Below are 15,887 nucleotides of genomic sequence, written 5' to 3'. Positions count from 1 at the left end.
CAAGAGCTTGTAACACTCCAAAGAGAAAGGAAAAAATGAAATCGCATCATATGACCCCTTTAAAACAGTCATTTACCATCATCTACTGGTGGTTTGGTTTCATATTTAAAAGTATTGCATTTTTCCCAACATTTTTAGCTTGTATGTTCAAAAATATTTAAAACAGTAACCTTATAAAATTATTTATACATTTTAAATGTTGTGGTGTAAATGCATTTATGGCACCTTAGCTTCATCAAACAGTCTGTGTAAATACATCTAATGCCACTTCAGATGCAGCTTCTCTTTCCTCTGAAAGATGGAGTTTGTTGATAGTATGTACACTCTAATGTGAACATTAAAATTTGCAAAAATAAATTACTCCACTGCTCACAAAGAGAAGTATGAACACAGATGACAACAGAGTTGCACTGTCCAAAAAGTTTGTGGTATAAATGTGCTTTTTTTTTACTTGAAGCATATGTTGTCCTTTATTACAACAAAATAAAGGAAATTTCCTTTACCATAATGCACCAGAACGCTTCATTTACATGTTAAATTCTCAAAAATTTTCTTATGGGGGCGATGCTCCCAGATCCCCCTACAAGGGTCATATGAAAGTGAAAGTGATGTGACATGTGGCCAAGTATGGTGACCCATACTCGGAATTAGTGCTCTGCATTTAACCCATCCAAAGTGCACACACACACAGCAGTGAACACACACCCGGAGCAGTGGGCTGCCATTTTTTTGCTGCGGCGCCTGGGGAGCATTTGGGGGTTCGGTGCCTTGCTCAAGGGCACCTCAGTCGTGGTATTGAAGGTGGGAGAGAGCGCTGTACATTCACTCCCCCCACCTACAATCCCTGCTGGTACGAGACTCGAACCCGCAACCTTTGGGTTACGAGTCCGACTCTCTAACCATATGCAGAACTATGTCAACTTTTTGACCTCTTGTAAGTTTGCAGGTATGTAAAGTTCAGCTATAGTTTAGTTATTCTATATAAATGCTAAAATGAATCTCAGACGTGAACATGTTTCGTAAATGTGTAATACAATTTGTATATACATACTGTGGGCTAAATAACAGCACAAATATTTTGATAGTCCCTTATATCCACCTTATTTTTCAACACGGAAGTAATCTGTTTTCTGTCAATGTGCGAGACTTCCGGTTCATTAACTACTGTAGGGCAATAGCGAGAAGAATAACAAAGTGCAGTAAACGGTAAAACGGTTTGCACTACAAACCAGTGTTTTCATAATTAGGATAATACATAAAAATAATATGGTAAGACACACCAGTTTGAAATATCAAGTCGCAAAACAATCGGTTTTTGTACAGCTAAAAATAGCTGGAAGCGGGTGACACCGGAAGCCAAACACATTAAATGTACAAATGTCCGCTCATGCTCTTATGGGAAAAATAAGGTGGATACTGGGCTGCTTATAATTTATGTCCCCACCAATGTCAAAATCATACATATGCCCTTGCTTCACATAACACAAAAAGAAACTTGTCTTTGGTTTATTCTTCATTATAATACTATTACTCTAGCTGTTAATTATAATTATATTTAACAAGCCTTCTTATTATAACTACAGTGATTATACTCATTTATAATTCATATTCATATTTTTAGGTGTTTTTCTCTCTCTCTTATGTGTTCTAACAACATCAGAATTCTGAAAGCCAAAATATTTTAACAATATTTTTGGTGAGTTTATGTAATACATATGTCAAAATCAAACCTATCACATAACACAAAAAGAAACTTGTCTTTGACTTAATATTCACTATAGTACTATTACAGTAGCTGTTTAATATAATTATATTTAACAAGTCTTCTTATTATACCTAATACCGATTATACTCATTTATAATTCATATTCATATTTTTAGGTGTTTTTCTCTCTCTCTTATGTGTTCTAACAACATCAGAATTCTGAAAGCCAAAATATTTTAACAATATTTTTGGTGAGTTTATGTAATACATTTCTTATGTAATAATTGTTATTACATTATGAGCTCAAGATTTTATTACGTTTTGAGAAAATTATTACATTATGGACATTCTATTACAATAATACTGTAATACTTATTACATTATGTGCAGTTATTACATTATGAGTTGCTACAGGGTTCACTTGTATGTTCACATTTCTCTGCTTTTTTTTTTCAAGTTACATAATTATTTTTTTAACTTTTATTTCAGAGTTGATTAAAAAAAACAAGGAGAATGAAGAATCAAGTGAAGTTGAGCAGACAAATCATGTCAATCCTGGAGAAAAACCTTTGAGTTGCTCTCAAACCGAACAGAAAGATTTAAAGAAAAGAAGAGCCAAGACATCTTTCACTTGTCCTCAGTGTGGAAAGAGTTTCACACGCAAATATGGTCTTGATGTTCACATGAGAGTTCATACTGGAGAGAAACCATTCACTTGTGATCAGTGTGGGAAGAGTTTCACACAAGCAGCACACCTTTATGATCACAAGAACATCCACACTAGAGAGAAGCTGTATGCATGTGATCAGTGTGGTAAAATTTTTTTATGGGCTTCAGCCCTGAAACAGCACTTGACAGTTCATACAAAGGAGAAGCCACATTTGTGTCATTTGTGTGGAAAGAGTTTTTCATGTCTACCAAATTTGAAAGTACATCAGAAAATACATGTTGTGAGAGAGTACATGTGCTGTGAGTGTGAAAAGACTTTTACTTCAGCAAACTGTTTAAAACGGCACCAGAGGATTCACACTGGAGAAAAACCTTACAAGTGTTCCCACTGTGACAAGAGATTCAATCATTCAACACATCTGAAAACACATGAGAGGATCCACACTGGAGAGAAACCTTATAAGTGTTCACACTGTGACAAGAGATTCAGTCGGTCAGGAAATCTGAAAACACATGGGAGGATCCACACTGGAGAGAAACCTTACAAGTGTTCACACTGTGACAAGAGATTCAGTAATTCAGGAATCCTGAAAACACATGAGAGGATTCACACTGGAGAGAAACCGTATCACTGCACTGAATGTGGGAAGTGTTTCAATAATTCATCTAATCTACACAGTCATACAAAAAACAATCACAGTAAGTAGATCATCTTCAGATCCAGCACTTTCAGGCAGTGGCGGACTGGCCATCTGAAGCACCGGGAGTTTTCCCAGTGGGCCGGCCAATTGCGTAAATATATAGAATGAATTCTAGTAAATGTGAGCTAAGGTAAGATGTAAGCAGCTGAATGGCGAGACAATTCAGCAATTTTTGCGGTAAAAAAAAAAAGTTAAACGACAGACATTAATTTTCAGGGATACAAACTACTGGCCTTTTCGAATTTCTTAATGCCGTTAATTAGGGCTGCACGATAAATTGAAATGGAATCGAAAACGCGATTAGACACAAGCTGCAATTGTCATGCGTATCTTTCAGTGAAGCACGGTTCTGTGATCAGCAGTAAATCTCCATCCAAATGCCAGAGAACTCCAGGAAATGCCTATAGCGGTAGCTGGATAAACCGAAGATTTAACTGCTTTTATTGATTCAACGTGACTAATAAACACAGGACTACGGCAATATATGATTTATCTGAGTTCTTATTATTATAATTTTTATTATAATAAAGTATATTTATAATGCAATGCCTTTATCACTGCTTAGAATACTATGAAATATGTTGCGTGCCTTATTCTCTCACAGAAGGATTTATTTCAAACACTCGACTGACGTTATGAAGTGAAACTTGTCAGTGAACTACGGCTCTGTGTAGTAAATGCTGCTCCATGTCTAGAACATTGTAAATGTGAAGACTTTTGCTTTCAAGTGCCATGATTAGGAAAGTAGTATATATTATAATAAAAATATAATTTGCTAGCCTATTTCACATGCATTACACACTGGCAGTCAAATGTTTGAAATAAGTGTAATTTATTTTCTGAAAGAAGACTGAATTTGATCAAAAGTACAGTAAAATATCAATATTATGAAATATTACACTTAAAAGTGGTTTTCTATTAAAAATGTTATAATGTAGTTTATTTCTGATTAAAAACTGATTATTTAGCATCATTACGCCAGTCTTCGGTGTCACATTCCTTCAGAAATCATTCTAATATACTGATTTGCTGCTTAATTATTATCAGATATTATTTGTGATCGAATATTGCTATTGGTTTTTATTATCAATGTGGAAACTGTTTTTGCTTAATATTTTTTGTGGAAACTGATGCTTTAACTTTTTCAGAATTTTGATAAACAGTTGAAGAACAGCATTTATATGAAATATAAATGATCTGTAATAAGTATAAATATCTTTACTGTCGCTTAATTTAATGCAACCTTGTTAAATAAAAGTATTAATGTATATAGGCTATGTTTTTAATCTTACCCATAAAATTGTGAAGCAGCACAACTGTTTTCAACATTTAAAATGATAAGAAATGTTTCTTGAGCAGCAAATCAGCTTGTTAGAATGATTTCTGAAGGACCAATAGAAAGGCACCATAAAATCAGTCCACATTCCGCAATACATTCCAAGTCTTCTGTGTAAAAATTCTTCTAAATTATTTACTATTAGTCATATACACCAGGAAAGACAAATTATAATGCAAAAAAGTATACCACCAGTCATTCATTAATGTTAATGAAAAAAGAATTTCAATAAAAAATAGATGGCATTTTGATCGGGGTTAGAAAGTCCAGGGCCACTTTTTAGCCCCAGTCCACCCCTGCTTTCAGGTCTGATGCTGCATCATCACTAAATGGGACACAATAATGCATCAAGCAATAAAATATCATCTGGATAAATCCTTCCTAACCACCCATTGCAAGTGACATGACAAAGAAACATTATCTAAAGTTTTCACAATGAATAAAGTTCACCTTCATCTTCAAAACCAGCAGATTCAACTGTGAAATTCAGATCAACTCAAAGATGGAGTTCCTCCCCAAAGAACAATGTCAGAAAGTTATATAATTTTGTTTTCTTATGAGTTTCAAATCATGTTCAATTGTCTTATAATGCATATGTATCACTTGTAATTTGCTTACTTTTTCATGAAGGAAAATAGAAGCTTTTACAAACTGTTCTTGTTCAGGAAGCTGAAGAAGAGGCTAACACCTCTCAAGGCCTGAGATTTAATTTTAATTGGTTCTTCACTGTTGTTTTTAAAAGGACTGAATTATTCTTCCACTTAAGATGTATTTAGGAAACGCTGATGGAATATATACTGTCATGTAGCTTTGTAATTGATCCTTCTGTGCTTCTCTTGTAAGTAGAAATGAATACAGGAACGCGGTATTAATTGAGCCCTGGGGATAAATTAAGAAAGATCGTAGTATTGATATGCTCTAATAAACTGTCACCCAACGAGTCAACATTTTTTTTTAGATCTGAAGTATTTCTGTACATTCTTACAATGCAAACGTGCTGCATGTAAAATGTTATTTGTTTAATGTTGTGAATTTACCTTGCGTCTTAAAAAAATTGCATCATATTAATTACAGTATAGCAAACATCAGATGAACGGACTTAAAGACATGAAGCTTCATTTCCAAGATGATGCATGGTAAGCTTTGAATTTCAATACAGTATAGAACAACATAGTAACAGAGGCTTGTGTTGTAATATTTATTGTATATTCGAATCAATTTGTGATACTACTACCAGATATATGTTCATGTTTAATATTTCCTGCATAATTACGTAGAAATACATTTAGTGTTGGATCACTTCCTGTGTCGTCAGTGAGCATCAGACACGATTTCAATATATGGCTTATCCTGCCCGAAAAGACCAGAAACATTGCAGATAAAACCTGAAGCGAAAATTAATTTACACACATATCCTAAAAACTAATTATGTGTGACTGATACACTTCAAATTAGGTGATTTTGGGTCAGTGTTTTGGCTGTCAGTCATCCTCTCTGCCGGATCGAACACTTTCACTGCATGATGACAGTTTAGAAAGAAATGAGCGATCATTATATAAATCAGTGGTTTACACCAAGCACTGTAACAAGATAGATATGCAGATGCTACACTGTAACTAGTTAATTATTAGGAGTTTGTTGAACATTGGGGTGTTTTAATAAAGGCAGGGGAGGTGATTTAGTTAAAACACATTTGTTGTTATGCTGGTTGAAATTCTCTTCACATCCTGATAGCAAAGTTAAGTGGTCTAAATGTATATATATATATATATATATATGAAGTGTTCAGAGGCAAAAACCTCGAAGTACGTCTGACGTTTTTCTTTAAAATTAGCATTTCTTTCTGGCTACTACGTATAGGTTTCCGTAAGTACTGGTACTTCTGAATGGGTTGAGGATGGGATTTTAGCGCATTTAAAGTGAAAGTACTTGATGAACAAATATGTATTTGCATACCTCTGCGCACCCTGTTTACGCAGACATGATACGTCATCAGCGCGTTCATTACGCTATGAAAGGCATTATTATTATTATTATATTATGTGCTTTGTGCTGTAATGTTTTACATGTGAATGAGACATGAGGTAATCTGACAGCGTTGCATTCAATCCTCAGCGTCCTCCTCGTATCGCTGGTTAGCCTCTGGTCTGTTTGTGTGCAGACTGTGCACTCATGTGTTTTGGAGGAGGAGTGGCTTTGAAGAGTAATTAGCAGGGAAGGTGGGATCTTGCTTTCAAAGCTAACTCGCTATTGCTAGCCTTTCCGAAATCACCCACCCATACCTTTAACTGTCAGTATTTATTGCATACCAGACATAAGGTTGTTTTTAAATGTCACTGTACTGTATGTTCATTTATTTCTGTATTTATGATTTCAAATGTTTTTCTTACAATTATTTATATTATTTATATATATAATATATACAACACGTAAAACAAAATGTGCTTGGCATAGTAATATCACGGGGGTATGTATGGTGGTCACACTGAATGGCACGGACTACAGGCTATTTAAACTGAGTATTGCACTGTAAAAAAAAACGTAGGCTACTAAAGGAACATCAAATTAAGATGAGTATGTTTAAGAGGTAACTCTTTTTTTTCTTACCAAATATAAAATTATTTTAGATGCAATTTAATAATATGAATATGATTTAATGCGCTTTTGAACTACAGGGAAAGGGTGCTTTAAAGTGAGCAACACCATGAACACAAACACTGCCTATAGGCTAATTCTGCCATGTGACACCACATTTATTTGCGTTAAAGCCCCCTTTTCTCAAAAAAAAGTGTTTCCAAACTATTTTTTTGCAACATTTGAAGTATTGATATAGAATTTATGCGCTAAAGTTAAACAGAAAAAGATAATGTCGACACATGAGAAATTTTATCGATAAATGGCATTTCCATCAGCTATATTGGTAAAAATTTTGAAGTGCTAAATATTTTTTCGTTAAAAATCTTTGGATGGAAACCTGGCTTATGATGGTTCTTGCTTTTTGAATTGAAGAATAATACATTAAGTTGAATAGTCTGAGTGTATTGGTGGATGCTACTCTACCTTTAATGAAACCGGTTGTAGAAAATTATAGATGGTGTGACCTTTTCTATTCTATAGGCTAATTCTTTGGAACCATTTTTTGAACTATGGCTCTGTGTAGTAAATGCTGCTCCATCTGAAAGCAGGTAATGGAGATTTACTACTAATCACGGAACCGGCTTTACTGACGAGATGCGCATGACAATCGCATGCGATTAATTGCACAGCCCTACCATAGACTGTAAAAAAAGATGGACGACGAATAGTCTCCTATTCCTTCAACTATAGAACAGTGAAGGCCAAGCCTCTCAGCATGGCCGCTGCCATCTTGAGTAAATGACATCATTTGGAGCCAGAGTCTGCGCAGTAGTGTCGTGAGGTGGAGCCACGGTATCAAACTCCCGCCCAAATTCCCGCAGACCCAATCAACCATAACGACACGCCCCGTTTTTATAGCATCAAATTACTAGCTAAAATCAAACTTATCACAAAAACGAACAATTGAACATATATCAGCATGACAACAACTACATTAAATGACCAAAACCATCTTTCGGAAAATTGTATTGGAAGTGTAATTTATTTTTTTATTTTGACTCAAGTCCCATTCGTTTACATGGAGAGGGCGGGGTTTGTGACCAGTACTGTAGCCAGCCACCAGGGGGCGATCAAAGAGCCAGCAGCTTCACTTTTCAGGACGTGTGAGGCACACCCGGGTTCTACTGTATTTTGCCGCCCGCGTGCGGTGTAGACACAGTGTTTAATGTCGTTGGTGAGGGGGAAAGCCTGTGTGTGTCCTATGCCTTAGCGGACAGCATGAAAAATGTTTAGTGAAATTATTTGGTAGTCTGAGGTGGGATGAGGATTCGGGAAAGGGGGGATGGGGGGCGCCAGATTTTTTTATAGGTTTAAAGGGGGCGCGACCAAAAAAGTTTGAGAACCACTGTTCTAGGCTGTTTCTTTGGTGTTCATTCAGTTGTGGCAGATTGATACTGTTGAGAACTGAGTTGGTCATTTTGATTGGGGTCTTTTTCTGACGAGTATAATTTGCTATATAATTTTTTGAAAAATTTTGTTCATTTCTTCCAGTGTGTTGGAACTTGGTGGATTTCCCTGCTGGGTCTGTAATAACTGAAATTGTTTCTGTTTTCTTGTTTCATTTGATATGATTTGCCAAATATTTACCAGATTTATTATGGTGAAATTCTTCTTGTCTGAGCCTATGAATCAGGAATTGAGTATGTTTGTTGATTATTGCATTTAATTTTAATTTGTATTCTCTTAATTTATTTTGTGTTTCTTCTGTTGGGTTATTTATATTGATGTCTTGAAGTTGTTTGATTTTCTGTTCCATTTCTGTTTTTTTTTTGTTTTTTGTTTTTTTTGTTTTGTAAACTGAGTATGAGATTAGTTGTTTAGAGAACAAATTTTATTTTTGAATTTGAACAATTTACCGAGGTCCGGACCTCAGTGACCTCATAGCTGGCTACTGGCCTGCGTACTCGTTTAATGCTCGTTAAGTAAGTACTTATTAAAATTAAGTACGTACTCATTGAGTATGCCATTGCGGACGCAGCCACTATTTTGAATACCTCTCCGGAGCGCTTTTGTGGCTTTGTGTATCCCATCATGCATTGTTTTGGAATAAATCCTGATATTTTTGCCGAGATCTCGTGAGAGGTCATAGGAAACTTTCCAATGTAAGTTAAATATTAATATAATATTTAGATATTACATATAATTTGGTAGAAAAACAAAGTGTTGCACATTTTATTGGTGCAAAGATGTGTAGGGTCAAAAATTATCGAAGACTTCTGCTTTCCTGTCCCAAACATATCTTGAGTAACAAAAGGGCCATTTGGCATTCCTGATATAAAGAAAGCGTTTTCAATGAAGGAAGTGTTAGTGGGAGTCTTTTTAGATATTGAAAAGGCATGCAATATGATGTGGAGAGAAGGATTGTTATTGAAGTTGCAGAGAATAAGAATTGAAGGTAGATTTTATAATTGGGTTTTAAGTTTCTTATTTGGTCGATCAATTCAAGTCAAAGTGGGTAATACATTATCTCAGATGATGAGTGTAGAAAATGGAACACCTCAGGGTAGTGCTATAAGTCCGGTTTTATTTAATATTATGATTAATGTGTTTGAAGGATCCATCCAGGAATTAAAACAGCATTATACGCAGATGATGGAGTATTGTGGAAGAGAGGAAGGAATGTTAAATATATTGTGGAAAAAATCCAGGAAGCTATCTATGGAGGTTGTAGAAAAATGGTCAGTGGTGTTACAAATGAGGCTTCCGCACAATGCACTAAACATCACCGATTAATTACAGATGTAAATCGGCATACTTCACCACGAGACCCTCAAATTTTATGTCATTAGCTAAAATTATAAAAGCTGTTTTAAAATTCATTTAAAATAGTGATCTTAAGAACAGAATATAGATTTAAAAAGCACACCTAGACTGAAATCACTTCACACTCCAGCACAGGAGCTGCCTAAAAGCTGGTATGCAACTCGACATTAAACCCTGCCCTCAACAAATCACATCAAATGATAGGGAAACATGGTAGGTGGTATTATAATTTTTTTCTTATTATTTGTATTTCCGTTTTTTTTTCTGTCTCTCTTCTGGTATCAGCGCCTCACACTCCATTCCAGTAGGTGGCGGAATATGCACCAAAGCTGGTTTGCCAACCGCCATTAAACGTCAAAGAAGAAGAAGAAGACATTAAGTAGGGATGGGCGATACCCCTTATTTTGTTTTCGCTCAAAGCCGGTGTCATGTTTGAGAGGGAGGGGGAGAGGAGGCAGCCGCAGCGAGCGCAGACACAGAGCGGCCAGAGAAACGGAGGAGCGACTGTAGTAAGGCGTTTGTGCAAAACTGCGGAAAAACTGCAGAAAAACTGCGGGTGTTGAACCCTCTCACCGGGAAAAGTGTGGGTGTTAAAACACCCACATCCCCCACGGGTGCGACGCCCCTGCGAAGCCCACAGAAGAAGAAGAAGAAGAAGAGTCGAGCAGTTCATGGTATTTAACAGACATCAAACACAGTTTATACAGTTTGTTTAAGCGACATTTTTACAGGCTCATTTCTGTATTGTTTTCATCGGCTGCAGCGCTACTTGTGCGTCTTTTCTGGCGTCTTCTTTCAGTGCAGCAGCAGCGAGCATGTGAGGAAAATTATGATGAATTCATTCAGACCTGCTGATACCATTTTATTTCTGCTCTCTTTGAATCTTCACTACACTCTTTTAATCTTTGCCAGATCAAATTTATTAGTTACTTTACATTGTTAAAATATACTGGAACAGATTCTGCGAAATACTTTGAGGCTCATCGATATTAACAGAGCTGCTGAAAAGACTCTTTATTTCATGTCAATAGTTCCTGTTTTCACCTCATTATTTATGCTGATGTCTTCAGATCTCCTGTAAATTGCCATTTAAAGCTAATTTTATTGGTGTCAACAGACAGAGTATTTGTTGGTTACAAATATGTACATTTATTCTTGTGTCTGCTTTCAAATGTTTTTTCTTACCATTATTTATTTTTGCAAGAATTTACATTGCATTACTTGTATTCTTATGTTTCTTGATATCTGACTCCATTTTATTGAAGACGCAGAATAATGTTAGGATTTGCAATAAAAGTGATTTATGAATTGGCATCAAATACTTTACGATGAATAGAAAGACAGACATAAATCACTTAGAAGTGTCATTTATTATGAAAACGAGTAGCTGATATAGTTTTATTTTGGCAGATTAGCTCCTCCCACAACAATTCCAGAACCCTGCAGAATGAAACACACTGAAGATACTGAAGAACAAACAGGTTGGTGTTTATTCCTTATTCTTCATTCATTCATGATGCTGAAGAACAGTCATGGCATCCAACAATCGCTGCAGCTGAATAAAATACAGATAGAGAAACATGAAGGCAATAAACACATGATTGCAACAATATATGCTTTATCTGTGTTCTTTAATCCATGTCAGGTATTTTTATAACAATAGAGCAGGGGTGGTGAACGTCGGTCCTGGAGAGCCGCAGCCCTGCAGAGTTTTGCTTCAACCCTAATCAAACACACCTGAACAAGCTAATCAAGGTCTGAAGGGTTACTAGAAAGCTACAGGCAGGTGAGTTTTTATTAGGGTTGGAGCTGAACTCTGCAGGGCTGAGGTTCTCCAGGACCGGAGTTCGCCACCCCTGCAATAGAGTATATTTATAATGCAATGAAAATCGACATGGTCTTTATCACTTTGCAGAATACTTAAAAATAATATTATTATTATATTTTTTTTATCCGAAGCCAAATACATATTTGTAACCAACAAATACTCCGAAGCTACAATAAATCAATAGAGACAGTACACTGAACGGATGCTTAGATGATGACAGTAAACATCAATTAGCATTTTTAAAGTCTTCTCAAAATAAAATCACATGACATGGTCTGAAAAAAACATTTAATAAAATGCAGAGTTTAGAGTTTTCATCAGGCTAACAGGTTAAAGGACACATGAAGATCCACACTGGAGAGAAGCCGTTCAAATGTGATCAATGTGGAAAGAGTTTCTCAAGGAAATATAATCTAGAGATTCACATGAGGGTCCACACTGGAGAGAAACCATTTACATGCACTCAGTGTGGAAAGAGTTTCTCAGACAAAGCAGTTCTTCAGGCTCACATGAGGATCCACACCGGAGAGAAGCCGTTCAGATGTGATCAGTGCGGAAAGAGTTTCTCAACTAAACCAAATTTTGACGTTCACCTTAAAGTTCATACCGGAGAAAAGCCGTTTATGTGTGATCATTGTGAAAAGAGATTCTCAAACAAACAACATCTTGAGCTTCACTTGAGAGTTCATACTGGAGAAAAACCATTCACATGTGATCAGTGCGGGAAGAGCTTCAGACAAAAACCAGGTCTAATGGAACACATGAAGATCCACACCGGAGAGAAACGACAGAGTATTTGTTGGTTACAAATATGTACATTTATTCTTGTGTCTGCTTTCAAATGTTTTTTCTTACCATTATTTATTTTTGCAAGAATTTACATTGCATTACTTGTATTCTTATGTTTCTTGATATCTGACTCCATTTTATTGAAGACGCAGAATAATGTTAGGATTTGCAATAAAAGTGATTTATGAATTGGCATCAAATACTTTACGATGAATAGAAAGACAGACATAAATCACTTAGAAGTGTCATTTATTATGAAAACGAGTAGCTGATATAGTTTTATTTTGGCAGATTAGCTCCTCCCACAACAATTCCAGAACCCTGCAGAATGAAACACACTGAAGATACTGAAGAACAAACAGGTTGGTGTTTATTCCTTATTCTTCATTCATTCATGATGCTGAAGAACAGTCATGGCATCCAACAATCGCTGCAGCTGAATAAAATACAGATAGAGAAACATGAAGGCAATAAACACATGATTGCAACAATATATGCTTTATCTGTGTTCTTTAATCCATGTCAGGTATTTTTATAACAATAGAGCAGGGGTGGTGAACGTCGGTCCTGGAGAGCCGCAGCCCTGCAGAGTTTTGCTTCAACCCTAATCAAACACACCTGAACAAGCTAATCAAGGTCTGAAGGGTTACTAGAAAGCTACAGGCAGGTGAGTTTTTATTAGGGTTGGAGCTGAACTCTGCAGGGCTGAGGTTCTCCAGGACCGGAGTTCGCCACCCCTGCAATAGAGTATATTTATAATGCAATGAAAATCGACATGGTCTTTATCACTTTGCAGAATACTTAAAAATAATATTATTATTATATTTTTTTTATCCGAAGCCAAATACATATTTGTAACCAACAAATACTCCGAAGCTACAATAAATCAATAGAGACAGTACACTGAACGGATGCTTAGATGATGACAGTAAACATCAATTAGCATTTTTAAAGTCTTCTCAAAATAAAATCACATGACATGGTCTGAAAAAAACATTTAATAAAATGCAGAGTTTAGAGTTTTCATCAGGCTAACAGGTTAAAGGACACATGAAGATCCACACTGGAGAGAAGCCGTTCAAATGTGATCAATGTGGAAAGAGTTTCTCAAGGAAATATAATCTAGAGATTCACATGAGGGTCCACACTGGAGAGAAACCATTTACATGCACTCAGTGTGGAAAGAGTTTCTCAGACAAAGCAGTTCTTCAGGCTCACATGAGGATCCACACCGGAGAGAAGCCGTTCAGATGTGATCAGTGCGGAAAGAGTTTCTCAACTAAACCAAATTTTGACGTTCACCTTAAAGTTCATACCGGAGAAAAGCCGTTTATGTGTGATCATTGTGAAAAGAGATTCTCAAACAAACAACATCTTGAGCTTCACTTGAGAGTTCATACTGGAGAAAAACCATTCACATGTGATCAGTGCGGGAAGAGCTTCAGACAAAAACCAGGTCTAATGGAACACATGAAGATCCACACCGGAGAGAAACCGTATGTATGTGAACAATGTGGAAACTATTTCACATCCAAACATAGTCTTGATGCTCACATAAGAGTTCATACCGGAGAGAAACCACATGTATGCCATCAATGTGGGAAGGGTTTCCTCCGATCAGCACACCTTAAATCACACATGAAAATCCACACTGGAGAGAAACAGTTCACATGTGATCACTGTGAAAAGAGATTCTTACATAAACAAAATCTAAAGATTCACATGAGGATCCACACCGGAGAGAAGCCGTTCACATGTGATCAGTGTGGCAAAACATTTCTTAGGGCATCAGTCCTGAAGGCACACCTGACAGTTCATACGAAGGAGAAACCGCATTCATGTTCTGTGTGTGGAAAGAGTTTTTCACTGCCGCAAACTTTACATGTACATCAGAAAACACATAGTGGTGTGAGAGAGTACATGTGCTTTGAGTGCGGGAAGACTTTTACTTCAGCAAATGGTTTAAAACTGCACCAGAGGATTCACACTGGAGAAAAACCTTACAAGTGTTCACACTGTGACAAGAGATTTAGTCGGTCTTCAAATCTAAAAACACATGAGAGGATCCACAGCAGAGAGAAACCTTATAAGTGTTCACACTGTGACAAGAGATTCAGACAGTCAGGATATCTGAAAACACACGAGATGTTCCACACTGGAGAGAAGCCGCACACGTGTGATCAATGTGGGAAGTGTTTTGCTATTAAAAGTTACCTGAAGATACATGAGAAGATCCATGCAGTGGAGAAACCAGATCACCGCAGTCTGAAATCACAGTAAGTAGTTCATCTTTATGTCAAAAAAGTCTGAAGTCTAACACAAATCATCTTCAAGGCATTAAAATAGATCATAATTGTGCACAGCAGTTGTCGACCAGATTTGATGGGATTAAAATGACTGTTGAACTCATCAGTGACCTTGTCAGTGAGTTTGGGGTTTTCATTAGAGCCCGACCGATATATCGTTTTGCTGATTTTATCAGCCAATATGAGCCTGTTGCAGATATATCGGTATCTGCAAATATGCCGCCGATATGAACTTTTTTTTTTTTTTTTTTACAGAACATGTAGACCTTTTTCCTGAATAAACGATGAGCGCCGCCATTATGCAGATGAAATGCTTCTAAATGGTTTAATTACTTAATTTGTCCAGCAGAGCGCGCTCCATTGTTTGCTACTGGCGACCCAGGGCACTGTAGAGTAGAGATACGTGGATGAGCTCAAACTTCAACCCAGTCCGCTGCTTCAAATTATCTGCCCGCCACCCACCCGCACCTATATTTGATTGTCCCATTACAATGATTCCAATTCTTAATTTTGCATGATGATATGATGAATGGATGGTTCATTTTTAACAGCAGACCTTAGAGCGGATCTGCACATCACTGCACACGTCTGCGGTGCACCGGAGCTGATTGCGGCAGTCAATGCTTGTGTTTATACCAGCCACACCGTGTCCCAGAACTCATGCTTATAACATCGGTCACATCACATTTCCTAAGTCAACATAGTTTGTCAGACTCAGTAACGTAGCAGATTGAAAAGTTAGTATTAGGGATGTTCATTTTAACCGGTTAACCGACCGTAAGAATTTTGACCGATTAATACAATCAGTTAAACGGTTTAAAAAGTAATTTAATTATTTATTCTTTCAGTAATTTATCAAAATATTTAAAAAGGTTTGCTGCATGGTTAAAATACGCTACGCGTATAAAAAATGTGTTTTTTAGGGGGAAAAAACAAGTCGCGTATAAGTCGCATTTTATTTTTTCATTCAAAAATAGGCCTAATGCCGACGCAAAATGTTTACAAACATTATAATAAACACTGTAAACATAGCTAGGCTATTTTAGTTCCCCTCACTCCACAACAAATCCTTTCAATTAACAGTATTTAGAAAAGAACAAGAATTAAAAATAGAAGAAGCTATAGCAATATAAACGACATGCCAAAACGAATT

The 15,887-nt window shown here is 36.5% G+C and overlaps 1 protein-coding gene across 1 annotated transcript in view; it reads left to right on the top strand.

Annotated features, from left to right (window-relative positions):
* Positions 1–15,887, top strand: part of LOC107719023 (zinc finger protein 729-like) — a gene marked incomplete at its 3' end in the record, with an annotated part of 85,488 nt that overhangs the window by 30,684 nt on the left and 38,917 nt on the right. Inside the window, exons 2-5 of the mRNA XM_016526312.1 lie at positions 2,902–3,052; positions 11,976–12,400; positions 13,479–13,926; positions 14,011–14,620. Coding sequence (XP_016381798.1) covers positions 2,902–3,052; positions 11,976–12,400; positions 13,479–13,926; positions 14,011–14,620 — 1,634 coding nt within the window. The remainder of the gene's footprint in view (positions 1–2,901; positions 3,053–11,975; positions 12,401–13,478; positions 13,927–14,010; positions 14,621–15,887) is intronic.

This window comes from Sinocyclocheilus rhinocerous, unplaced genomic scaffold (genome assembly GCF_001515625.1).
Source record: "Sinocyclocheilus rhinocerous isolate Xijiao unplaced genomic scaffold, SAMN03320098_v1.1 scaffold1082, whole genome shotgun sequence".
Taxonomy (NCBI): Eukaryota; Metazoa; Chordata; class Actinopteri; order Cypriniformes; family Cyprinidae; genus Sinocyclocheilus; species Sinocyclocheilus rhinocerous.
The sequence above is the reverse complement of the archived record's forward strand: the minus strand, read 5'-3'. Positions and strand labels throughout refer to the sequence as shown.